Below are 25926 nucleotides of genomic sequence, written 5' to 3'. Positions count from 1 at the left end.
GACATATCTACGTGTTCGGGCAGTGTCAGATACTCCCTTTTTATGCTTTTATCCTGCATATTACATGTGCCAAACAGGAAGAAAAGAGCATTTTCCAGCCGTGTGAGGGCACCGGTACATTTAACATGCACATGATCCTGCCAAAGCTATTGTTTCAATGAAATCTCATCGCTTAAAATTGATTTCTTCTGCCTAGAAATAGCAAACGAGCGAGTGAGGCAAGCCGAATTTGAGCTGGATGATGTGTTGAATTCACTAATAGACCCTAACGATGTGGAAACAGGTCAGGATTTCAAAGCACGTTGGGCTACAATCTTTCTTGTATTTATACCCACAAGATGACTCCTTCTTCGAAGGTTAACACCGGCAGCAAATTAGCATAAAGCATGTTAAAACTGAACTTTCATCTCCCTCTGATTGCTGGTTATTAGACCTCTCAGGGATGCGGGAAAAGTGCAACATCAGTTCAGCTCTCAGGCAGCAAATGTACAGCACATTCAAGTTTCACTCTAATGACTCGAAAAGACATTTTGCAACCTTTTCAGAACAGCATGTGTACAGCACAGATCGCCTTTTCCCAGGCTTTTATTCCCTGATGTGTCCTTATATTATCTACTTTTCCCTGTCTCACTGGTGACAAACACCATTTTCATCTCCGCACTGACATCAAATCGACACACTGTGCAGAAGGCTTTGGGGGAGAAAAGCGATGTTATCATTCCAGGATGACTGAAATGGGCAGCATTTCTTGTTTCTTTGAACTCTTCACTTCCTTTTTATATGCACATTTGAAAGCACCTACCTATGAATTAATAACATGGCCACAGAGACTGCTAGAGTTTATCTGTGAGATATTTTGCTGATAGCGTAAAAATGTAGTAGTTGGTTTTTTTGTATTTCTGGCCAATGTGGTAAATGAACAGACTTTAAATTTGGATCAAAACATGAGGGAAAGGGGTGAAGGGCATTGAGAGAATCAGTACTAGCCAGCGGGCAGTAGCACAAAATTACTAATGTGATGAAATTTGAAGTACATTTACTCAAGTACTGCATGTAGATGTGTACATGTTTTTTGGTAGCTCTACTTTACTTGAGTGTTTCCATTTTATGCTTCTTTATACTCAATTACATTTCTGATTTCAGAGAAAAACTCCACACCATTTCTTTAACAGCAAGAGATATTAGTTCATTTTCAGATTACATGAAAAACATTAAATACAAAGCATTGTTAAAGACTAAACCAGTGGTTCCTCAAGTTCATATAAATGGGCTTTATAACTCTTATTATTTTTTTTTATAGTACTTAGATTTGTTTGAAAGTGTAATGCATTCATTTGACAATACAAAAAAAAAAAAATTATGTTTTCCAGTATTAACAAGATGATTATCTCAGAGTCATGAGAAACGTTTTCATGGGGAAAAAAGCTCTTGTTGTTTTTAAGCCTCCACACCCATGATAGACGTGGCCAGAGGCGTCATGTTTTCGGGTCGTCTGTACATACCTACATACATATGTACATCTGTCCCTCCCATTCAAGTGAATGTGATATCTCAAGAACACCTTGAAGAAATTTCTTCAAATTTGGCACCAACGTCCACTCGGACTCAATGATGAACTGACTAAAATAAGGTGGTCAAAGGTCAAGGTCACTGTGACCTTTCATCCATTGCATTCTCATGAATGCAGGCTCTCAAAAAGGCGTTGAGGGAGTTTCCTCAAATTTGGCACAAACGTCCTTTCAGACTCAAGAATGAACCGATTAGAATTTGTTGGTTGAAGGTCAAAGGTGACTGTGACCTCACAAAACATGTTTTTAGCCATTACTCAATTCATACGCTAATTATGACAACATTTCACAGAAATGTCAAGGATAGGCTATAATAATGAAGTGTTGACAATTTTTATCCAAAAGGTCAAAGGTCAGCTTCACTGTGCCATCATAATGTTCTGCAAAAACATTTTTCTGACCATTACTGAACGTCATATCTCAGGAACAGAAGGGAAGACATTTGGTTGGATACTTAATTGGTGACACTCATCTTGGGTTGAAAACCTTGAAACCTTGTAACTTTGCTGATTGTACAGTTCTTCAGTGCTGCTGGGGGGAGGAGGTGTATGAGGCGTAAATGTTTCTCAGATATGGATGTAAACTCTAAGTGCAGCTTGACTGGTCTGCGAAGGCATACAACCGCAAGGTGGTAATTCTAGTTTTTCTCTTAATTCTGCGGTAATCATTTTGTTGATTCAGAAAAAACATGAGTAGACTTTTTTCCATGAAAAGTGAACTCTTAATTCTGCAATTATAATCTTGTCAGTAAAAAGATAGGAACAGGGGCCGGTTGCACAAAGCACCTTAACTTTGTTCCTTGTTTTTCCTTAGCTGAAGAAATTACTTAAGGGTGTTGCACAGACTCTCTTAAAAGTTTTCCTTAGTCAAGAAAAGACATTAAGGCATTAACTACGCTGAAAGAGATTTTATAGCAGTGAAATTCTACTGTTTCCACGGAGACCATTTGTTTTCTTACACTTGCGCTTGTGATAGCCTACCTGTTATCGCTATCTCATCCTTCTCTTGCTGGGATAGGAACTTCACCACGGTGTTCAGTAGACGGGTGAGGGCGTTTCAAACCCGGTGAATGACACAGCACACAGATGACTTGTGTACATGAAATTCCTCTGCAATAGCTGATTGGAAAGATCCAGCTGCGTAAAACCGCAGAGCAATCCTTCATTGTAACAGGGCTGGAAGAGTGCAACCTCAGAAAATTTTGGCAAATTGACACCATTATAAGTATGCCGAATTAGCAATGAGCAATTCCTGTTTGCATTGTACCCATGGAAGCACAGATAACTATCACTGGGCAACTTTTATACTGTAGAAAACTAAAAGATTTAATGAATCTCAGCCAAATTCAGGAGTTAGAAGGAGTGTCTATGTTAGACAAAATTTATGGACACTTATTCGGGATGGACATCAGATATAATGATATGCTCACAAAACATAAGTCATACTGAATCTAAAAATATGTGTATCATGTCTGTGAGGTCAGATTTGACTATGCAGAACTCTTCAGAAGTTTCCCATACCTCACACAATTGAACATCTGAGTGTTTTCTGAGGGTTGTGTGAGGGTTTGATCCTGACAGTTAGCAAACAGTCTGTGTAGCCTTAGGTCCTGCATATATATAGCACACAGCCTCAATACTGATGACCCAAATCACACACACACACCACAGATACAGCATACACTAGAGGCTGTGTCCGAATTTTAATCTGGGTCTTTAGAACAATGACGTAAAATAATGGTGTGTGTCTTTATGTGTGTGTGTGCCTCTGTTGTTCGTCACTCTGGTGCAACCAGTGATGGAAGTGCATTTTCTCAAGTACTGTACTTAAGAACAAATTTGAAGTACTTGTACTTAAAGATTTGGGTCAAGCATTTCTCAGTATAAACCTCAGTATAAATACATATGCACAGTGGTGGAATGTCATTTTGTACACTTACTGAAGTACTTAAGTACCTTAACTAATTCAGTTTATGACACGACGATACTCCGTGACACCAATGGAGTTATACTATTTGTACTATACTAAAGCCTTGTGAGAAGTGGTAACCAAATGTCAGATATCTTACACTGAGATGAACAAAACATTCATTTTGGACTCATCAGAATTTTGAAAATAATGAATTTCCAATCATAATAATTCACTCATTTTTTGTAAAAGCTTTGTGGATTTTTTAAAATTATTAATCTTCATAAAAGTGTTATCAATAAGACCTCTAAAAGGGCAGTATTTGATGACATACACCTGTACCTCTACTTTATAGCCATCATAATGTCATAAAATAATGTAATTTATACCATTTATTCAGAGAGACAAACACATTGGACTTTTATCTGATCATTTGATTCTTATTTTCATTTACTGAAGATTTTTTTTAATATAATTTGGGGGAAATTTAAAGTTTCCAATTTGTCCAAAGTTATTGTGACCCAGCCTGAGCTGAACAACTTGCAGCTTCCTTCACCTCTCTGTCGCCGTTATACTTCCTGTTGTTGTGCATCCAGCTCCAAAATCCCTTCTTCTTTTTCTTCTCCTCATATTCTTTCTCCCCCTTCTCCTGTGTCTTTTTCTTTCATCTCAGTCATCTCCTCCTTTTCTGTCTTCTGCTGCATTTTGCTTTTCATCCTCTCCAACTCTGTCTGTCTTTCCTCTGTCTTCTTGCAAAACAAGAAACCTCTTTTCTTCTTCTTCATTTCCAGACAGAGCTCCTCCAGTTCATCCTTCTCTTCCTCCAGTTGCTTGTTCTCTCCCTCCTCTGTTATACCTCCATCTCCCAGGTCTTTTGTTTCTCTGCCATGAGAAACAGGAGTTCACCTACTTTGCTCCACAGCTGGTTTGAGAGCTCAGTGACCTTCAGAGAGAGATCATCCCTCTCCTTCATGAGGTCCAGGATTCTGGTGTCCCTCTCATGGATCTGCTCCTCCACCTGTTTCAGTTTTTTCTTGAAATCAAGCTGCAGCTTCTGACACTCAGACATCACCATCAACACCTGGTTGTTTTTCTCAGAGACTTTTTGTTTCTCTGCCTTATACTTGGCGACTATCTCGTTGTGCTCCAGCTTGTTCAGGTGCTGAGCTGCATCCATTTTGTCCGCCTGGAATCGGAGCCTTGTCTTGAGTCTGGAGATTTCTAACTCATGCTCTCTGATAGTCCCCTGGCTCCTTTTGTGTTCTTCTGCCGACTCTCTCTCCCTGATTTCCAGAAGCTCCTCCAGTCTGCTTATTTTCTGCTGACCGTTGTCGATGGTGTGGCAAAGGCTCTCTTTTTCCTTCAGGGATTCTTTCTTGAAATCCACCAGGTCTTGAATCTCTCTTTTCATCTGGTAGATCTGCTCGTGAGCACGATCAAGTTCAGCTTGCAGATGGAGGGAGTCTTTGGGAATCTTTTGGGTGGACAGTCCTGCCGACTGCCTCTTCTTGGGTTCTTTCTTTTACCCATGGCACAGTCTGTAGCAGACGGTAGTTGTCTGTCAAAGAGTTTTCTCTAGCAGACTTCAGCTGTCTGTTGTAGACTCAAGATGTCTTTCGCAGACTTGAGTTGTAGCAGACTGTAATTATCTCTTGTAGAGCTTAGTGGTTCTTGCCTTTACTACTGATACTACTGCTTGTTTTTTTATGTTAAATACATATTGTAACATATTATAAATACATACAATATTATAATTCTATGTACCCCAGTTCCAGAAATTCATTCATTTTCCCTAACAGACAATGTCAGGCAACTGACAGTTGAAGCTTCTCTATAATTTGAATCTGTATGAAACTCTGGTTCTTTGGGTCGAAGGTGAAGCGCAAAAGGTATAAGAAAGGTCAACTATGACTCCCAAAGTGCTTATTGGCAAAAAACATCCAATCATAGTATGTATGCAGTCATTAGCAGCGCGTTAGCTGCAACATGTTCCTTATCGTTAACACCTTGTTCACACCTGAATAGTCTATTATGTTAGGATACGCCTGGGGCCTCATTTATAAACATTGTGTCGGCACATAAAAGGGCTTTAAAGACCCTCTTCTCTCAGGAAAAAGGTTTGTTTTTATGAAAACCCTTTTTTCCTCACTTCAGTGGAAACTCTGACAATGCATACAAATGTGCGCAACTTTGGGAATTGATTGTGCCATAGGCAAAGAAGCATAATAAAACCACAAAGGTCTAATAACCCTTCTCACGCTGTTTATTTAAGTCAACACCCAAAACTGTGCTGTTTTGTTTGTTTGTTTCCAAAGCCTGGATGAAACGACAAGTAGTAAGGAGGAGGTGTGTAAAGTGGTGCACTCTGAACAGAGTGGCCTATTTACCTGGTTCTCTAATGCAGCTTCATTCATCCATCTACCGGAGCTGTGTCCCCTTTTTCTCTGTGGAAGAACATTACTGTTGAATCTCCCCCGAGATGGCCATTTGTGTATCAGTTTCTCACTCTCTGTTACATTGAATTCAAGGAGAAAACTTTGTTTTTCTCATCTGCCTTCAAGGTAAATGAAGAATCCTACAACATTGAAGTCATGGAGGGTTCCTTTAACAACAGTTAAATTAAATCAAATCATCTGTTTACAAACTCGCACACAACTTGTGCAGTACAATCCAAGTCTCATTTATCCAGTCATCTGCTGACTACTTCCCAAACACACAGCCCTTTCCGACAGAGAACTGAACCGAATGTATCTATGCTCTCGTCAAAGCCCCCAGACTTCATTGACAAAAACATTAATTTTACCTTGCTGAACACAAGAGTTGCTGGTCTACCGCTGCCTCAAGTGGTTAGTCTGTTTGTGTTACTGTGTGACTTTGGTGCATCTGAACTGACCCTTTAAAAAGCCAAAGTTAAACACTAACACAAGCTAACTAACTGATTGAGGCAGCGTTAGACCAGCAGCTCCTGAGTTCAACAATGTTAAATTACTGGAGTCTGGCTTTGAAGAGAGTGATGTTAACATCTTCAGTTCCTCATTGGAAACCGCTGTCTGATGGCTAGGGAAAACTGTGAAAATATTGCAAATATAGTGTACATGTTAAATGATATTGATTTTTCAATATTCAATTTAATAGTTTCTCGATGTTATTACTTGACTTTGATGAATCCGAACTAACTCTTCTAAACACCAAGGTCACACAACAACTAACTGTTTTGATAGTTCAATCATCAAAGTAATTCTTCAAGCAGAAATGCCACTCATAATTTCCTTCTAGCTTCTCAAGGATTTGCTGCTTTTCTCTCTTTAAATCATTGCAAATTGAGTATCTTGGTGTCATGGAGCAGCCAGTGCTTGTAAAAAAAATTGGTTTTAGGCCTTTAATTACCACAAAGCCTCCCAGCTGTACCACAAACCAAAATGAATACTTGATGTCTTGGTTGCAAACAACAACAAAGGATCAGCGTTGGTCTCAGTTAATTTATGTGAGCAAACAGATGCAGATAGAAACTAAACCAAAATAATTAAGGGAAGAGAGGTATCATCCATTAGTTAAGACCTGCCTTATGAACGTTTGGGAACCAACTAGTGACAAACGACAGCCTGCTACCATGACAAGGAGCAATATAAAGATGCCACTTAGAGTATTTTTCACCATTTTCTGACATCTAACAGACCTGACAAGTGATTGATTACAGTAATTTAAAAAAATAACCTGTAATGAAAGTACTCATAAGTTGTGACCCTATATCAGAGTAAAATAATTATATTATATTAACATATAAATATATTTATACAACAGTTAGTTCCGGCCCTGCAATCTGATTGGTCGAGAGACAGTAAAACCGTGACGATATTGGAGTACAACATCACGGTTATTTCACTGTGTATGTATCACTCCGCCTCACGGCTGATTGCAATCAACAATCAAATCAAAACTGACGGTTAGTGTCAGTTAGGTCAGCAGTTGCGTTGTAGGCTAATTAATTCATCCACTGTCAAACAGCCAAAAATATGGATTTATTTCCTAAAATAAGTTTTGAATTGAACTATGAATGGTCATCAGAGGAAGATGAGGGAGAGGAGAAGCTGAATCCATCTGAGCACACATCCAGGTTTGTCAGTGTTTCATCAGCGGAGCTCAATGACTTGGAGAAAAGCAACATACTGTCAGATCAGAAGGCAGAGTCGGCTGTGCCTGTGAAGCGACAGTCCACCATGCAGTCACCAGAGACTTATTTCACCGGCTGCACAATTAATGGAAACGTGCAGATAAATGTGTATAAAGAGTAAGTGCCTGGCGCACCATGTCTGCGTTACATAGCAACGGTGACAGCGGAGTCCCTGAGGGAACTATTTTTGTTGGCGGAAGACAAATAAAATGCTTAAATTATCTATTTGTCCTCATTTTTCAACATTTCTTAATCAGCCTTGCTTATTTAACTGTTGAACTGTTGTATAAAAGCAATATCACACTCGAGCTCGTGATGTTATACTCGTATATCGTCACGGCTGTGATTCGGTCATAGGCACGAGGCCACAGGCCGAGTGCCGAAGACAATCATCACTCCCTCTCGTGTGATATTGCTTAAGTAGATAATGTCGTTTGTACAAGCAGCAATTACAACCAATATTTATGTTTATTCTAAGGCTGCGACCTCTAGTGGCTGCACTAATTATGACGAGAGGAAAGGAGGAAGTCAGGTGATGTAGAATAAAGAGCTATAAATAATGAGGTAAATGGGTCAATCAAACACAGGACTTTCATCCAGGAGACTGGAACTTGTGTCCTGCAGGAAAACACTGAGTTATTTTAACAACGTTATGTAGCATGTCACGTGCGGTACGTCACCTGAGATATGTCTTGTTACTTTATATTAGTAACAAACACACTTTTATAAAGCCAAACCAAAATCTTTTTATAAACTTACCCAAGTAGTTTTTGTGCAAGGGTATGAGATTTTCACTGCACAATTACTATCAGATAATATCACCTTTTTTTTCACAGTACCACAGTAAACAGTAAGACACAATACAATGCCCCTTAAATAATGAAAAAGGAGTTTTTTTGGAGGGGGATTAACAAAGACTCTTATATTTGCTATTAAAATTAAAACTTGAAACCATTTTTTTAATGGAAGTATGTGTAAAGAGTCTGAAACACAGTCACAGAGAAAAGGAGATGGGGTAATGACATACAGCAAAGGGCAGTGGGTTGGAATTCAGCCCTCAGCTGCTGCAGCAGGGACACAACCTTTGTACATGGGGCACCTGCTCTACCAGGTGAGCTAGTGGGTGCCCCTGTGACTGTCAATTTTAATAAACCGGTATACGGTTTCACAATATACTGCTGCAACCCTGTTGAAAGAGATGCTTCTGTGGGTTGTATTCAGAGGGTGGGAACGCCAGTGTAGTTGTATAGTGTGGAGGACTTGCTGGTTAATTTATACCATTTCATGCCCTGTTATGATAAATTCTTATATTGTTTTAAAGGTTACAGCAAAAACAAACAAATTTTGAATTTAAATGACAAGAACATAATTTTCTTTCTGTCACTTTACTCTGTGTTGTAGTTTGTTAAACTACAAATGCAACTCGTTTGATTTATAACGTGTACTTTACACTTTTTTCCCTTATGAATGAGTCGTAAAACTGCTCCCTCTTAACGTGTGTGCCTGTGTGCGTGTGCACACACAGTATCTGTGCCTCTAACAATGCTCCTGTCCGTCTCCTCTGTACATTATCTAATGCAGCAGAAACATTATAAGACATACTGCTGTGTTATCTGTTCCTCCCAGGTCTCCCTTTGCTGCAGTGGCAGACTACTCAGTAACCCGAAATAATGTCATTCAGCTCTGCCTGGAGCTCACCACCATTGTACAGCAGGTGTGTGTAATTGTTTGTGTGTGTGTGTGTTTTGAAGGCTGATAGCTCTTATTCTGCCATGGTTGTCATATCCCCCTAAGAACGGTGTGTGTGTGGGTGTGATGCAGCAGCCTCAGACTCGCTGCATCCTTGAGCGAGACTTGATTCTTTGCTATTTACGTCCTAACAGTCAGTCTGTCTTTTGTATGAGTGATGTGTGTGTAAATAAAAGATAAATGTGTCTGTTTGCGTGGGCGTGTATTTTTTCTTAATCTGTAAGGGTATAGAGTGTTCAGGTGTAGGGTTCAGTAATGTGAGGCCCAGACACTATACAAAGCAGTTAGATGGTGTGTGTTTTTTTTTGAGCATTTGCAAGACAGGATGTTCTGCTCGCGCTACATTAAATTCTGCTTTTCCCCCAGGACTGTACGGTGTTTGAGACAGAGAACAAAATCCTTCATGTGGTGAGTCCTTCTCCCTCAGCCAGCTGTCACTTATTTGCTCCGTGTTGATGCGAAGTGTCCTGTTTTTTTTTTTTGTTTTTTTTTTTTTTATATTAATTTTAAGATATCACATTCTCTCACTCACACAATACTCCACAAACCCAGAAACTCAGGCTCCAGCTGGATCTAGTATTTGAGTTAATCTTAAAGTCACTACATCTTGTAGTGTTTTATAATAATAGTTTGACATGTTGAGGAAATATGTGATATTGCTTTCTTGCAGAAAGTTAGATGAGGAAAATCAGTATTATTGTGTAAAATATGAAGCAACAAACAAGATGTGATTAACTTAGCTTAGCATGAGGACAGAAAGCAGGAATGTTGCCAACCTGAGCTTGTTAGGTGATCAGCAAGGTAACTTCACAGAGGAATAAACTTTTATTCATCAAGAACGTTGTCGTATGTGATTAAAGTTTATTGCTTTTACTTTTTTTGTCCATGCACTGGTCAACGTGTTAATTTGTAAGCTTTAGAGGTGCTGGTAAGCATAGCTTTGATATTTAAAAGAGCTATGCTGGCAGTTTCCCCCTGCTTCCGATCTTATGCTAAGCTAGGCTTACTGCCTCCTAGCTTGGGCTCCATACTTTGCTGCATTGACCCAATATAGGCAGAATGGGAAGAAAAGGAAAATGGACATACTTCTTGCCTTGTTGTCACATGATTTAAATAGCTTAAATTAGCTACTTTTCCAGTGTAATGTATTTAATATAAGCAGACAGTGTATAACCCCCTTAAATTAGCTGATCCGATCACAACAAGTGGACAGCTCTAATTCGATCTGTTTACAAGTGGTATTAGAATTCATCTCCACGTGCTTCTTGAGTGACCACTTGTGACAAGATCTCACTACCCCGCTCTATATGTAAATAAACACATTATAATTTCCGTTTGCAATTCAAATAAACACAAGAAGTTTGTGCTCTAGAGAAAGGATCAGCACCCAGTGAATAACCTTTCCATGCCTAGTCTGCCAGAAAAAGAGGAAGAAGAGGAAGAGGAGAAGAAGAACAAGGAGGAAAGATGAGGAGTAAGCTTGCTGAAGAAGGAGTTTGCTGAAGAAGAAGAAGAAGAAGAAGAAGAAGAAGAAGAAGTTTGCTGCAGAAGAAAAAGGAGTTTTTTAAAGAAGTTTGCCAAAGAAGAAGGAATTTGCTGAAGAATAAGGAGAAGGAAGTTTGCTGAAGAAGGAGTTTGCTGAAGAAGGAAGTTTGCCAAAGAAGTTTGCAGAAGAAGATGTTTGCTGAAGAAGAAGGAGAAGAAGAAGAAGAAGAAGTTGGCCGAAGAAGAAGGAGTTTGCTGAAGGAGGAGTTTGACGAAGAAGAAGAAGGAGAAGAAGCTTGCAGAGGAAGAAGGAGTTTGCTGAAGAACTAAGTTTGCCGAAGAAGAAGTTTGCAGAAGAAGACGTTTGCTGAAGAAGAAGAAGAAGAAGAAGTTTGCCGAAGGGGTTGGCCGAAGAAGGAGATGCTGAAGAAGGAGGAGTTTGACTAAGAAGAAGAAGAAGCTTGCAGAAGAAGAAGGAGTTTGCTGAAGAAAAAGGAGTTTGCCTAAGAAGGAGGAGTTTGACTAAGAAGAAGAAGAAGCTTGCAGAAGAAGGAGTTTGCTGAAGAAAAAGGAGTTTGCCTAAGAAGGAGGAGTTTGACCAAGAAGAAGAAGCAGCTTGCAGAAGAAGGAATTTGCCGAAGAAAAAGGAGCTTGCCTAAGACGGAGGAGTTTGCCGAAAAATAAGTTTGCATAAGAAGAAGTTTGCAGAAGAGGAGGGAGAGGAGCACCCTCCAATAAAGTTGTTTGCAGAAGAAGAAGTTTGCAAAGAGTTTGTGCAGGCAAAATCAAAATAATACAGACAGGATCTATTCCTTGGCATGGTCTAGGCAAACCTAAGCAGCTTCTTTTACTTGTTTCACACTTTCAAACAATGCCATTGTCGTGTGCATGAGTGTGTACTTCCACCTGTGCAGGGGACGTCAACTGAGTAGGCAGTCCTTCAGTGTGACCCAGGACACATTATCGTTCATACTGCTGGCCATTTGTGGCCCAGACCCCCTCCACATGTGTTCTGAGCAATGGCATCTCAAGACTCATTCACACCAGCTGTCCACTTGTGATCCGATCACCTAGGACACATTGATGCCAGGTATAAAGAGGGCCTTAGTGGGACACGTCATCGCTGTCGTACACTCTTAGAATTACAACGTGGGGACTGAGGTGAACGAATTTTCCAAGTTGTTTGCTCTTAATTATGATTTAAAGGTTCTAACTGAGGCATAGGGAACAGACATGAGAGTGGACTCAATCTTCTCATCAAACTCTTAGCAGGATAGCAAAGAAGCATATTTCCCAAAATGTTAATTCCTCTGAAGGGTTGGTCCAGTGCACTTGTAGTGATATTTCCTAGGCAGCCAGATTTGATTTACTTTGTTCAGGACATATTTGAGATTTTCCTCTCTAAGATTTTAGCTTCCACACCTATACAACCAAAGTAAACAACATTTGAAACATTTAAAAACAGCATCTTCTTTCAGAAAAAAGAAATGTCCCTGTTATTGTGGATCAGTGGTTCCCAAACTGTGGGGCAGCTTAAGTTTAATTGACCATTTTCACAGCAGTCATTTTGACTTGTCAAACACTGGTGTTACTAATACACTCACTAATTACTGCATTGCATTGCAGTAATCACTGGAACGGAGCCATCGTCGATGTTATTAGTTCCACCTGTGCTTTCCCTGCTATGACAAGTCGAAATGTCTGCTGTGAAATGTCTGTTGTGTATGACTCCAGTTCCTCTAGGAACATCACAAGTGCTCTGACACTAGAAAGGCTGTCCAGATTCACGCTAGGTAAAATATATTCAGCAAAATGTCACGTACAGTGTTGAGTTCACTGCTAATACTGCAGGAAGCTTTCTGTCTTTTGTAAATGTTTCTTGAAAAAGTTTGAGAGCCACTGCTGTGGATTACCCAGAAAGTACACTGTCAGCTATTTTTATTCTAACTGCTTTATAGCAGGGAAATGGTCCCTAAAACTGGCGGCACCATGTTGTGTGGAGTCTGCTTTCTGTTTGTTTAATCTTTTAATGCTGTGGGCACCACCAATTTATATTCACCTCAATTTAGACAGATATCAGAAAACCCAAACTATCTGCACAGCTAAATACTACTTGAGGCAAGTGAAAAAATATGTTCTCTTTTTGTAATTTAGGCCAGCTGACCCTTTGAAGTGCTACAGGAAGTGCCAGTCATAAACCATAGCTGTGTTAATAGTGGCAGCCTCTAATTGTATTGAGATTAGAAGGGAAGGTATGTTACTTTCTCAGTAAAGCAGAAGAGAAAACCTTTAATAACGACACAAAAGCTGCAGGTTTAGGAAGATACACGTTGTTTTTCTTGTGTTTTCATCTGTGTTTTCTGAATTAAGCACCACTGCTGACCCTCTTTTCTTCTTCTCTGGTAGTGCAAGACTCTGTCGGAGGTGTGTGAGCACATAGTGTGTGTGTCATCGGATCCGCTGGTTTCTCAGTCAGCCCACCTCGAGCTGGTTCACCTCACCAACATCAAACCCTCTGAGGGCCTGGTAATGACTCTGTGTGTGTGTGTGTGTGTGTGTGTGTGTGTGTGTGTGTGCTCGGCTTTAGCATCACTTTCAGTATGAGTGTCTGTGGGTAATTCAAGTAGTATTTGTCCGTCTTTTATTCATTTGATGTGTGTAATGACATGATCACTAGATTACTTGGACGATACAGTATTAGCTGTACAGTACAGTATTTTATTCAATTCAGAGGCCGATCGATATGAGATGATATCAGTACGTAAAACTGATAGCATGAACGATAGCTCATTTCCATAAAGTGTCCACGTAAGCTATTCAAGTAAGCCAGCATGCACAATATCAGGGCCTTGCTAAATGGAATGCAGCTATAATTACTGTTATTGGATCACCTGTGCTTTTCCTACTATGACATGTCAAAATGTCTGCTGTGAGAAAGTTCTGTTGGATGAAAATGGTGACACAGACCTGCTATGAGAATTTCAGAATAAAGGCATATCTTAAAGATGGCATTATGTATCGAAGTTTTCCCTTTGCATCGCTAATGTTGGATTGTTGATCATTGAATCGATGTATTGATACGGATCGATCTATTCTTACATCCCTTGTTTATTGTACGATAAGGGACCTATAACTTTGGAAGTAGTTTTCTGTGAAAGTTCAATACCACAACCCAACCCAGCTTTTTTTGTATAAATGTTAAAAAAATGACATGTCCATTGGCAGGGTATAGAATACAGTATTAGCCAGAATTTAAGATAAACCTGATTATGAGATGACCCTCTGGAATGGATGGCTCTGGAATACAATTAAAAATCTGTTTGGTTTACATGCAGACATGATGCAGTTATGGCAGAATTTCCACAGCTGATTGAATACATATGAACAAAAAAGGGTGGACATTTCCTTTTGTAAACATAGAACCAAACAAAAACAACCAACAAAAGTTCTGGATTTTTTGATAAACAGTCAAATCATTATGATTAAAAAACATGTTTTTTGGTTTTGGATGGAATTTGGTGTACTGTAATTGCATAACCTGCTTTTACAAGTTAAAATTTCCAACACATTGAGAGACTTATAACAGTGTCAGATAGAGATTAGCTGCTTCCAATTTGGATGCTTTTCCAGGTTGGCAAAATATCTAGATCTGTTAAGCTCCGCTGCGAACAAATCTCTTATCAAATCTTTTATGTCTCCTCACTCTTTTTATTAAAAAGAGTAATGGAAAACAAGTAGGTGGCAGCTTTTCATTTTTAGCCAACTGTCGCTGCTTCAAATGACAGACGTCAGCTGCAGTTGACTAAAGCTAATTCAGTAAAGTTTGGCTGTTCTCTGGCTAATGTGCTGCTCCTGCATGCATTTAGCCAATAATTATTTGTGACCTTGTGTCAATTTGAAAGGGCAGTTCACTCTAAAATCAAAAAAACATATTTTCCTCGTACCATCATTGTAGATATTTTGATTTGAGCAGCAAAGTGTTGGAAATATCGGCCACTCTGTCCAGTGTAGTGGAACTAGTTGACAATCAGCTCATGGTGGAAAACTCAACAGCAATGTCTCTTTCCAGAAATCATGACCCGGTTACTCAAGATCAGTGGTTCCCAACTGGTGGGTCACGGTCCAAAAGTGGGTCGCGGGTCCTTTCTAAATGGAACGCAAATGACTCACAAACATGTCAAGTTTGTAAAAAATAGTAATGATAACAAAAACCTTTATTTTTGAAGTTGAATTTCCAGCACAAGCTTTAATTCTGAAGTGCCGTTTCCTGTTGTAGAACAGACAGAACAGACAGCTGCTTAACAGAGACAGCAAACTAGCTAGACAACATGACCAAATGTAAGTATGATGCCATATATATTACATTTTGTGGACCTTGAAATAATGACTAAGGAGCAATCTGGACCCCATTGCTGGACTAGTTTGGAGCCACTACTCAAGATAATCCAAAGACCTTGTTTTGAAACAACAGTTTCATGAAGGAACTATTTTCTTTCTACTATACTACACCCACCAACCTTATCACTGCACAGACGGAAGTGTGCATGGATGCGCTTGTGTTTGTGATAGTACGAGATGTAAAAATTAATGCCATATCATCCTTTGCTGAACTGTAACTTAAGCTAGCTCAGTGGTGCTAGGTGAGCTAGCAGTAGATGCATGCTTCCTTTTGCGCAGTGATACAGTTGGCAAGTGTAGTTCAGTAGAAAGAAAATAGTTCCTACATGAAACTGCTCACAACAAAGTCTGTGGATTATCTTGAGTAACCGAGTCATGATTTCTGGAAAGAGACATTGCTGTTGAGTTTTTCACCACAAGCTGAGTGCCATCTGGTGCCATTATATTGGAGAGTAGGCAGACATCTGTACGGGTGATATCTCCAACACCCAGAAACAAACACCAAAACAATCTAGGTTTATAAATAGCACTACAGGTAAGAGTAATAATATGTAATTTTGATTTGGGGTGAACTGTCCATTTAAAAATCTCCTAGTTAAATTTTGACTCATTACATTTGAATCTGATCAATGAGCACAGAAGGCTACTGCTGTTAAATTAATATGTCAGATACATTTAATTAAAATTTCATATATTCTGCTGCTGCTCTCATTTTCAGATTGTAACTACTTTAAATACGCTGCCACTAAAAACTGTTGTTTTTTTCCCTCTCAGCCAACAAACTGTGATAAGACTGTTTGACTTGTAGCTTTTTAGCCTTCAGTTACTTGCTTTTGTTGAAAGGTAAAGCTAATAAGATTTGATAAGGGATTCGAAGGGATTCAGAAAAGTCTGGTGCTTTACCTACTGAGCCAAACAAAGCCTCTTTCCTCCCTCTGTCCATCAGGGAATGTACATCAAGTCAACCTACGACGGCCTCCATGTGATCACAGGAACTACTGAAGGGGTAAGAGGCTTACAATCCTGTTTTCACACCTTCACATGCTGAACTCCAGCCAAGCAGTGAATTTCATCTGTGACATAAACAAATTAATTCCCACAAACACCAATGAAATAGATTCCCCTTCACACCCAGGGGGTTGATGTGCATAGAAAACCAATTCTTACTTTAGAAAACTGACAACATTTAGATCTATTACTGCATATCTGATTCCATGAAGATGACTCTGCAAGGCTTTCCCTCTGTTACATTACAGCATGTTGAAGTACAGTTTGTCAGCCAGCACTGGCATGCAGCGATCAATAAAGTCAGATCAATTCATAGTCGCCTGTTTCTCTTCTGTCTCTGTAGTCTCCAGCTGACCGCTGTAAGAAGATCCATGCAGGAGATGAAGTCATACAAGTCAATCACCAGACTGTGGTGGGTTTCTTATTGTGTCTGTGTGAGTGTTTGTGTGCTCCTATATGTTGTAAATATATCTTTTGTGTTTATTCACTTACTGTTGTTTACTGCTATTGACTGGATAGGGTTAAATGCATGATAAAGGACCATTCTGTCCTTTTTAACCCTGTATATTAGGGGGCAGCCAACACTGTGCCAGCAAGCGCCTGGTTGCCCAGAGGGAGCCAATGAATCGCCTGCAGGGCACGTTCTAAAAATAACTGTGGTCAAGCCGGCCCTCACTCGCATGTCAGTGGTCAAATCAGCTGATACTAATACAAGCAAATCTGTATTATTCAGGAAGATTATATCAAACAAGCAGCCCTCCATGTTACTCTTTACCCCTCCGGTAGCTGTCTGGCTCAAAAAGGTTGGTGACACCAGAAGAATTTGGACTATGGATGAAAAAAATACATTGTCTGTGTGTACGTCTCTCAAATGTTTAATCATAGTAACACAGTTCTAATGATGTTAAGTTTTCAGTTCAATTGAGAACACAAATGCAGAACAGTAGGCAGGCAGGTGGACTAAACAAAAAGCGAGCTTTAATGCAGCTGGTGAAATACATCCAAATCAGGCAAGCAACAAAAACTGAAGATGCAGGCAGACGTGACTCAAAGAACAAAAGAAAGAAACACACAAACTAAACTGAGAACAAACCAGAATGTCACAATGAATACAGGGATAAACTCGGGGAAGCAATCCAACACGGAACACTAGAGACCAACATGGGCAAAGAAAACGTAGCAAAGAATGATAACACAAACACAGATAAACTGACAAAGGACAAAGGGAAAGACACAGGTGTATATACACACAGGCCCAATCACAAGAACAAGACACAACTAGAGTAGACGGGCACAGGCAAAAGGAGGGAAATACAGGGACTGCATGACAATGAAGACATCTAGGGTGTGGTAGGGAACACTAGGGTGGAGGAAACAAGGCCAGTACGAGACAGGTGTGCAGAGAAAACTCTGGAGCAAGGAGGAAGTAACGAGACTGAATCAAAGAAGGAGTGTATTAAAACATGCAGGAAACAGACAAAGGTAGGAAGTAAAGCCTCCCACAGACGATGAGACAATCCTTTAAGTTTAGTGCAAACTACACTGTGCAACATGGATCTAATAAACTTGGGTACGACATCAAGTTTGATGATTGCAGACTGTACGATGACAGTGCCTACTGAATCGCAGGCTACAACGTAAAGCTTCACATACTGAATGCAAAAATTGCCCAGTGTATTCCGGGCTTAAGGATGCTACACAAGTTATTACTTTTCCCACTGTGGAGCACAACATAGAGGGTCACATTATTAAATAACCTAAAGTTTCGTGGACACTATATACTGTGGTTATTCACCCAGCAGCTGCAACTCTTCTGCTATTTCCTTCCATGCTTCATCCTTTTGTATGTGATCAGGGTAATAGCTGGAGGACATATAATACAGGCAAGGCTTCTGCTGCCACAACTCCACAAGGTTTTCCTTTTTGCTGGAATCCCACACATTACTTTTAGCGCATCTTGCCTCTGAGCGAGCTGATATCCTTCTGTTTGTTTGGGTTTAGCGCCAGTGTGTAATTTCATGCTGCATTTCCATTGGTTGGTTAGTAGACCAAGTTGTAACAGCAGCCACACAGTGAGATGGTCATCCCAAACTTCTGACACTGTCAAAATTTTATCCCAGGCTGTCTTTGACCACAAGACTGTGACAACGGCCATCCTTGAACCTCTCGTACTGTGTGACATAAGACCACCGTTTTAGAGCCACGACCAAAGATATCGCCACGTTAGTCATCTTTCATCAGGGACAGCCCAAAATCGCACAATGTATACCAAGCTTTAGACAAGACATGACGTAAGGAGAGTGACCTTAAGCATAAACAAACTGTTAGCAAAACCTAGCATCTGATGCCTGTATTCACAGACATTGCAGATGTAAACAAATATTAAAGCTGCTGTGATCAATATTTTTATCATAACAATGGGTCAAATAATGTGAAAAGGGTCACTTCTTATGATGAATCCAAAGGTAACTCACAGTCTCTGCATGTTTTAGCTTCTTTTAGCTCATCGTTTTGGTGTTCTTTCCCCGCAACTTTACTGTTTTGGTTCAGCCTCAACGCTCTCATGCTGTAGCGACATTCTCAAGCCGTTTTCAGCAAAATAAAGCTCTAAAAACCCACAGTACGCCACCTGCTCTGTACCAAAAAGCAGACTCACACAGTTAGAGACTAGCTGGTGGACACAGAGGAGCATTAAACAGCTTAAGAATCAGATATTTCCTCCAGGAGGTGGTGGAGACCAAAAACAGAGCTTAAAGAGGGTGAATATTGGACTTACATTCATTAGGTGGCTAACAAGTTTGGCACATCAACATCAAAAAGTGATAATATGACAGTGTGGTGTGACAGCTTGTTTCTGCTACAAAAAAAAAAATCTGTTATTACAGGTTTGATATCATCCAAAAAGAATAATTTGAACAGCAGATTTTAACAGTGAGATGAGGTTTTTATCTTGTGCTCTGATGTATTATGTATCAGCGTAAACCCCTTGAAATTTTGTTTATTCTGGTTGTTATCTAGTCCTTGCACTATAAGACCTGTCAATCAAATTGGGAGTTAAAGCTGGTTGTAATTATGTGTTTTTTGTGGTCCGGCACCCCGTCTGTTTACATCTATACTGCAGATTGTATCCTTACGTTAACAAGATGCAGATGCATGCAGCTTGCATTGCAATTAGTGTAATCAGATCCTTCAGCCCTCTCCACACCTCCTCTTGCATTATGATCAGATCTCAGGTTAATCCCAGATTTGCCATAATTAGAAAGTATCTCTCTACATAAAGAATGAATGACTAAAAGGTAAAAAAGAAATAGCTGTCAACAAAAAGGGAAAAAACAAAGTTCTAGTGACCATTCATGGCAGCCATTTTTATTTTTTGTGTACAGTTTTTGTTCACAAATGTCCTACAAACAAACAGTGTTGGCATAGTATTGTGAAAACGGTGGCTAAAAAAGAAGATAAATGTATGATAAGATGCATTTGTTTTCAAATTGAGGGCAGGTTACATCACATGAAAGCTCTATAGATAGACTTACCACCTCCACACCCACTTGCACAGAAGGCTCAACAAGCGAGGTCCAATCACGACGTGGACAGAATTCAAACTACAGGCTGAATATAAATATGCTGCTGTGATTTCATTGTTCATTACCCAGATGATGATGATGATAACTAGACTGTGCGACCCTCTCCCGTCCACAGGTGGGCTGGCAGTTACGTAACCTGGTCGGCTCGCTGAGGGCTGATAAAGGCGTCGTGTCCCTGACCCTGAAGAAGCGTCCGCAGAGCACGCTCAGCTCCGCCCCTGCTCTGCTGAAGAACATGCGCTGGAAACCCCTGGCTCTGCAGGTGGGACCAGCTCTACCTTTTATAGACTTTATTAAGGCACTGCGCTGGCCCACATAACTCCCCACAGCATTCCTACTCCCTGTACAACTGCAGCCAAAGCGTGTAATTAGGTCACGATACTGTGGCTCAGCAGGGTTTTGTTTGCCAGCTGAAACACACTGGGATGAATGGGAAGGGAAAATTGATGGCACCCTCCACCCACGATCCCAGTGCACCCGCAATTATGAAATTTATCTCCCTAATTAACACTGATTATCTCCACAATCATGAGGAAACTCAGAGGAAAACAGTTTTTATCTGCCCTCCATCACTGTTTGGGTTGTCTCTGTCATGTCTCTTAAAGGTTCAGTATGTGACATACAGATATTTAATATAGCAGCAAACAGCTATTCGCTATGTAAAGATATAGTGGAGTTTTGAAGTGCTGAGCAGAGAATTTGTTGTAAACCAAGCCTCTCTGTTGTAATGGTTGATGGTCTGGCTACACGTGCATGTTAACGCATGTGAGTCCTGTGCAGACAATCCCAGCTCAGACTAAAAATATGTTCTGATTGTTGCATACAGCTCCTTTAAGAGATCATTTTTGGTTTATTACATTTTTTGTCTACGCTGTCCCCTAGAAATTACATGCAGATACTGCTAATTTGACTTTAATACATTTTAAAGAAAATGTAAAATATGTTTTCTTTTAGTAATTTTCTAATACCAACCAGATTTTTGTTGGGAGGTGGATAATCATGCAGGATCCTGCCAAAGTAGACACGTCCCATCTCTGCATTAACATCACCATAAACATGTGGATTACATTCTACATTAGGGCTGGCACCGTATCAGATTTTCACTACATGATTATCTTGGCCAAGACAGTTAGCAATAATAGTAATATCGTGGTATCTAGCAAATTGATCTTTAACATTATTGTGTGCCGGTACACTCACAATACAAGTGTAGGTAAATGGACAGGAAGACAAAGCAAGAATGAAAAGGTATTATCTTAAGTGGCTCGTTAATATGATATCAATATTTAATTTTTTAAATATCATGGTTATTGTCGATACTGGTACACCTCAACACCTCTGTACCACATGTTACGAGCACATAGTGTAAGGAAAACATGTGAAACAGAGTGTCTGGCAACATTTTGCAGATACATTCTGTATCTGTATTTTCTTATCCACTTGACTTATTCACAGCCTTAAACACATTTGCTGTTATAATATAAAATAATTTCTGGGAGACGGAGTTACTGTTTGTTGTACTCACTAAATTGACATGATGACATCCTTACAACAAAGTCTGACAGGGCAAAGAGCACAAGTGGTCAGGTTGGAAACAAGGCCGCTGTGTTAGGAGGTGAAACCGAAAGTAAGCACACCTGAAACGTCTGGAACAGCAAGATCTGAATAAAACTGAAACAGGAAGTTCGTCTGTAAACTGTAATGGACAAGAGACAATTTGGGTCATCTAATTTATCTAACCATAGTTTCAAACCTGTATGACTGCCTGCCTGCTGGCGTTTCTTGCCTCATCAGACTTCTTTTTAATGATGTTGCCACAATCTTAGAAATGTTATTGTTGTACATAATTGCCAGCAAACACTCCAGAGGTTTAGAGGCAGAGGTAGCCAACCAGCACTGTGGTAAATTAATGCTTTAGTTTGTTATTTACGTGGCAAACAGTAACCTGAAGCAAATGACTTCAGTGTGGTCTTTTTCAGATCATCTTTATCTTGGAATTGTGTTGGAGTTGCTTGAACTGTTGTGCCCCCCCCTCATTCAAACAGGTGACCACAATGAGCATGTTGTTGCCCCCTACTGGTCAGTTTAACTGCCCAGATATTATATGACCACCAAATCAAAATAGCCATAATTGCTCCAACAGTTACTTGAAACTTGAAAAACTTGAAAATAGGATCCAACTTTGAATGAATCATCACTTAAAGGTTCTGGATGTGACATTCAGATTATTAATACAGCAGCAAACAACTATTTGGATGTAAAGATATAGTGGTAATGACGCCCTGTGTGGAGAATGAAGTCATACTCCCTCTGTATGTGTTGTTATCTGTGTTCTCTGTTTGTTGCTGTGGTAGATGGTCAGTCCACGTGTGTATCCCAGCGGCGAGATTTGCACTGTGCTTGCACAGTGGTTTTCGCTGATATGGGGATGGAGTCATCGTGGAAGTGTAGCACTCACCCTCCACTTACCCCCTGGTTAACACTTTTAGCTTTGTCAGCACTGTTACTGTTGTTAGCACTGCTTATAGAGTTAGCGCCAATAGCTGCTAGCCACATGCATAGCCATCTCCATGTTGAAACAGGGCGGCAGTGCCTCAGTCCATAGGGACTTGGGTCGGGAACCGGAGGGTCGCCTGTTCAAGTCCCCGTCCGGACCAAAATATGAAGCGTGGACTGGTGGCTGGAGAGGTGCCAGTTCACCTCCTGGGCGCTGCCGAGGTGCCCATGAGCAAGGCACCGAACCCCCCAACCGCTCGGAGCACTTGTCATGGGCAGCCCCACTCTGACATCTCTCCACTTAGTGGATGTATAGGTCCTGTTTGTGCATGTGTGTGTTCAGACCTGTGTGTAATTGACAACAGAGTGAAAAAATTTCCCATCTGGGATTAATAAGGTATATGGAAAAAAAAACAAAAAAAAACGTGTGCAGACAATTCCCCTGACTCTGGATCATACAGTAAGTTTTTCTATGACATTAGAGAAAGTTGATTTATTGTGTTAGTCCGACTAAAATCAGACTCATAGAATACATGTAAACATATTAATCTGACTGAAATCGTACTAAACCCAATTTCTCAAAGTCAGACTAACACACCCAAATAATGCGTTTGGGAGTCAAATTACTCCTTCATGTATACAGTCAATTGGAACCAAACTGGCCTAGGCACTCTGTGCATGCTCCACAGGTTCTGCCCGGGCTGTGACCGAGAAGTCGAATAGTATGATATGCGTAACAGAAGAAGCCTGTACAATATGGCAAAATCTACATCCCGAGCTATGCACTTTTGGATGGACGAAATGTAGAGAGCTGTGAAGATGTCCACCATGGTACAAGTTTGCCACTTGCTAACTGTAGCTAACTTGTTCGTCGTTTGTTTGGTCTGTGACGTAATAGGTCAACCAGAACAAGGTCCAATACTAACAAGCTAAAAGTAGGCATATTGCCACCTATCGTAGTGGAGTTGGACGTACTTTGGTCAGTCGATTCCCCTCCAGTGCTTGTAAACTAGGACAGGGACAGTAGTCCAATTAAATGGCCTAGTTGAGCTGTAACCGTAGCTTGACTTAACTATGCATGTAAACATATGGATTGATATGCTGTGAATGTCACCTAAAGGCTCCTTTAAATTATCCATTTGATTCAAGACGTTAAAGTGGAAACAGACAACTTTTTAACCCATTCCCAGCTTTTCTAAGTGGTGTTATGTTGGCACCGCTGTCGCAAAAGCTAGCGGACACACCACATTTTGTTTTCCAAACTTACTTCGGTTTTTCCATCACCTGCCATTTCCACCAATGGAGATAGTACCTACAAAGAACTCATGCTAATATTCTTTGGTAACTGGGGATTGTTACCCATAGCTACCAGGGAAAAAAGAAGTGCTCTCCTCTTCCTGTTTTGGTTGCACAGTGGTCGACGCACTTCTGTTGTGCTGTAAATCGAGCCTTCATTTTCCCTGGAGACTGACCCAGTGGCAAACAAAATTGCATAGTGAAAGCGAGGCTTGTAGAGAACCACTCTAAACACCAATGATGTCATTATTCTACAGCTATAACATTGGACTATCAACATTTACTTCATAATGATAAGTTAAAGCAAAAATCTCGTCTATTGTCACTTTAAAGATGTCAGAAACCTGTAAAACAAACAAATAAAAGTTTAAGAAAAGATCTGTCGTGACCTTTTTTCTCTCTGCAGCCAACCAGAAGCCCAGGCAGTGGTTCGGGCACACCCTCAGGCACACCCACTAAGAGCTCTGCCCTCCAGGACCTTTACATTCCACCTCCACCTGCTGAGCCATACACACCCAGGTACAGTGTCAGTGTCTTTGTTTGTCTTCTTTTTTCAAAGAAAAGAACTGATAAGAAAGTAAAATTGGTGACAGCAAAGAGGAGCTTTGACTTTGATGTACAATTGTTTGCCGGTAAATCCGTCTCTGCTGTTGCCATAGAGATGAGACAGGAGCCTTGTCTGGAGATGAGGCATCTCGTAACCACGGTGGCGTCAGCGTTGCTAAGCGCTCTGAGTCACCAAACTCCTTCCTGGATCAAGAGTCTCACCGGCGAGAAGAGGAGGAGTCCGTGTACTGCACCACACCTACATATGGTATGAGATGAGAGAAAGAGAGAGTTCAATCTCACTCTGCTGCATCGAACCACTTCAAAAAACAATCATGAGGCTGAAAACCACCTGCCTGCCTGAGGCGCTTAATAAAAAGTTTAGAAAGTGATGGAGCTCTGTACATTGTGGGTAAAATAAAGAGAAAACTTTGCAAGAAACCAAAATATCACATATCACAATATAAATACTCCAAGGAGAATATTAAGTTTTTTAATTGTGTACTTGTAGGCAGGCTGAGGCCCATCTCCATGCCTGTGGAGTGTAACTGGGTGGGCGACTATGAAGATCCAGCCAAGCTTAACAGAGAAAGCCGCCGAGGTGAGTGCCGGCGTGTGGAGTGCATATGTGTGTGTGTGCACCTCCTGAGGAGCCTGTTAGATTCAGTTAAATGTTCCCGTCTCTCTGTATTACGAAGAGATCAGTGTGTGTGTGTGTGTGTGTGTGTGTGTGTGTGTGTGTGTGTGGGGAGATCAATGCACCTCCATCCCTTTCCTCTAATTCTCCCTGTGATTAGCATCACAGAGAAGTGAAATAAGAGGGGATGAGAAGAGACGGAGAGAGAAAAAAAGGGGAAGGTAGACAGTTGGTACAAAGGCAGAGAAAATGAAAGGCAGCCATGAAGGGAGAAAGAATAAAAGAGAGAGATGGGAGGAGGAGGAGGAGGAGGAGGGAGGGAGGGAGGAAAGGAGGGATGAGAGGAGGCAGAAACAGGGGGAAAAAAAAGACTATTCTCCCTGACCTCCACCTGAATCACTCACGCAGTTGCCATGGAGACGCTGACAGCAGCTCTTCTCAGTGTCTCACTTTCCTCTGGCCGCTGCCTAGCAACCAGGGGAGGACAGGGTGGGAACTGTGAGGAGAGAAAGAGGTAGTAAGACCTGAGTTTCCTCCCCCGGTGGGAGCAGTGAAGAGGAAGTTGGTTGAAAAAGAAAAAAAAAAGATGTGAGAGACTTAAAGACAGTGAACCAGAACAAATTCAATAAACACTCAGAGTCGTACAGATTTACTCACAGAGGCATGAACATGTTCCCTCACAGCAGCATTATTGTCCCTGACACTGTAACACATGGTGGGAACATGGATCCAAAAGTCCACTAACATATCTCAAGAAATAGTGGTCTGACTTTGGTAATACTACATTTTAATACTCGTCATTCAAAAAAGCAGCCAATGATTTTCTGGCAAGCAACATGTCCTCCAACCCAAACAACCAAATAGGTCAGATGTTCCTACAAAGTGACAGCCACTGTAGACTCACAAGTCAGTCTTTAGATGCTTTGCTTAACTAAAGACTGATGACTTTCTCCCTGATTTTGTGTTTAGATGGGCGGATACAATTTCAGAGTTTAAAAAAACTCCCTACGTTGCAGAACCAATAGTAAATCTGCAGGGCGGTCCTTCAGTGGCTCGCTGAACTCTTGTGCTTGTAAACAT

The 25926-nt window shown here is 40.6% G+C and overlaps 1 protein-coding gene across 1 annotated transcript in view; it reads left to right on the top strand.

Moving 5' to 3' along the window:
• cnksr2a (connector enhancer of kinase suppressor of Ras 2a) overlaps positions 1-25926 on the top strand; it is a 67132-nt gene that overhangs the window by 7679 nt on the left and 33527 nt on the right. Inside the window, exons 4-12 of the mRNA XM_050057376.1 lie at positions 9274-9361; positions 9763-9804; positions 13288-13407; positions 16226-16285; positions 16631-16699; positions 19987-20133; positions 24070-24182; positions 24323-24477; positions 24721-24810. Of these exons, the coding sequence (XP_049913333.1) occupies positions 9274-9361; positions 9763-9804; positions 13288-13407; positions 16226-16285; positions 16631-16699; positions 19987-20133; positions 24070-24182; positions 24323-24477; positions 24721-24810 (884 nt within the window). The remainder of the gene's footprint in view (positions 1-9273; positions 9362-9762; positions 9805-13287; positions 13408-16225; positions 16286-16630; positions 16700-19986; positions 20134-24069; positions 24183-24322; positions 24478-24720; positions 24811-25926) is intronic.

The sequence above is a fragment of the Epinephelus moara genome, chromosome 11, assembly GCF_006386435.1.
Source record: "Epinephelus moara isolate mb chromosome 11, YSFRI_EMoa_1.0, whole genome shotgun sequence".
Taxonomy (NCBI): domain Eukaryota; kingdom Metazoa; phylum Chordata; class Actinopteri; order Perciformes; family Serranidae; genus Epinephelus; species Epinephelus moara.
Note: the sequence above shows the minus strand (reverse complement) of the source record. Positions and strands in the feature narration are given on the sequence as shown.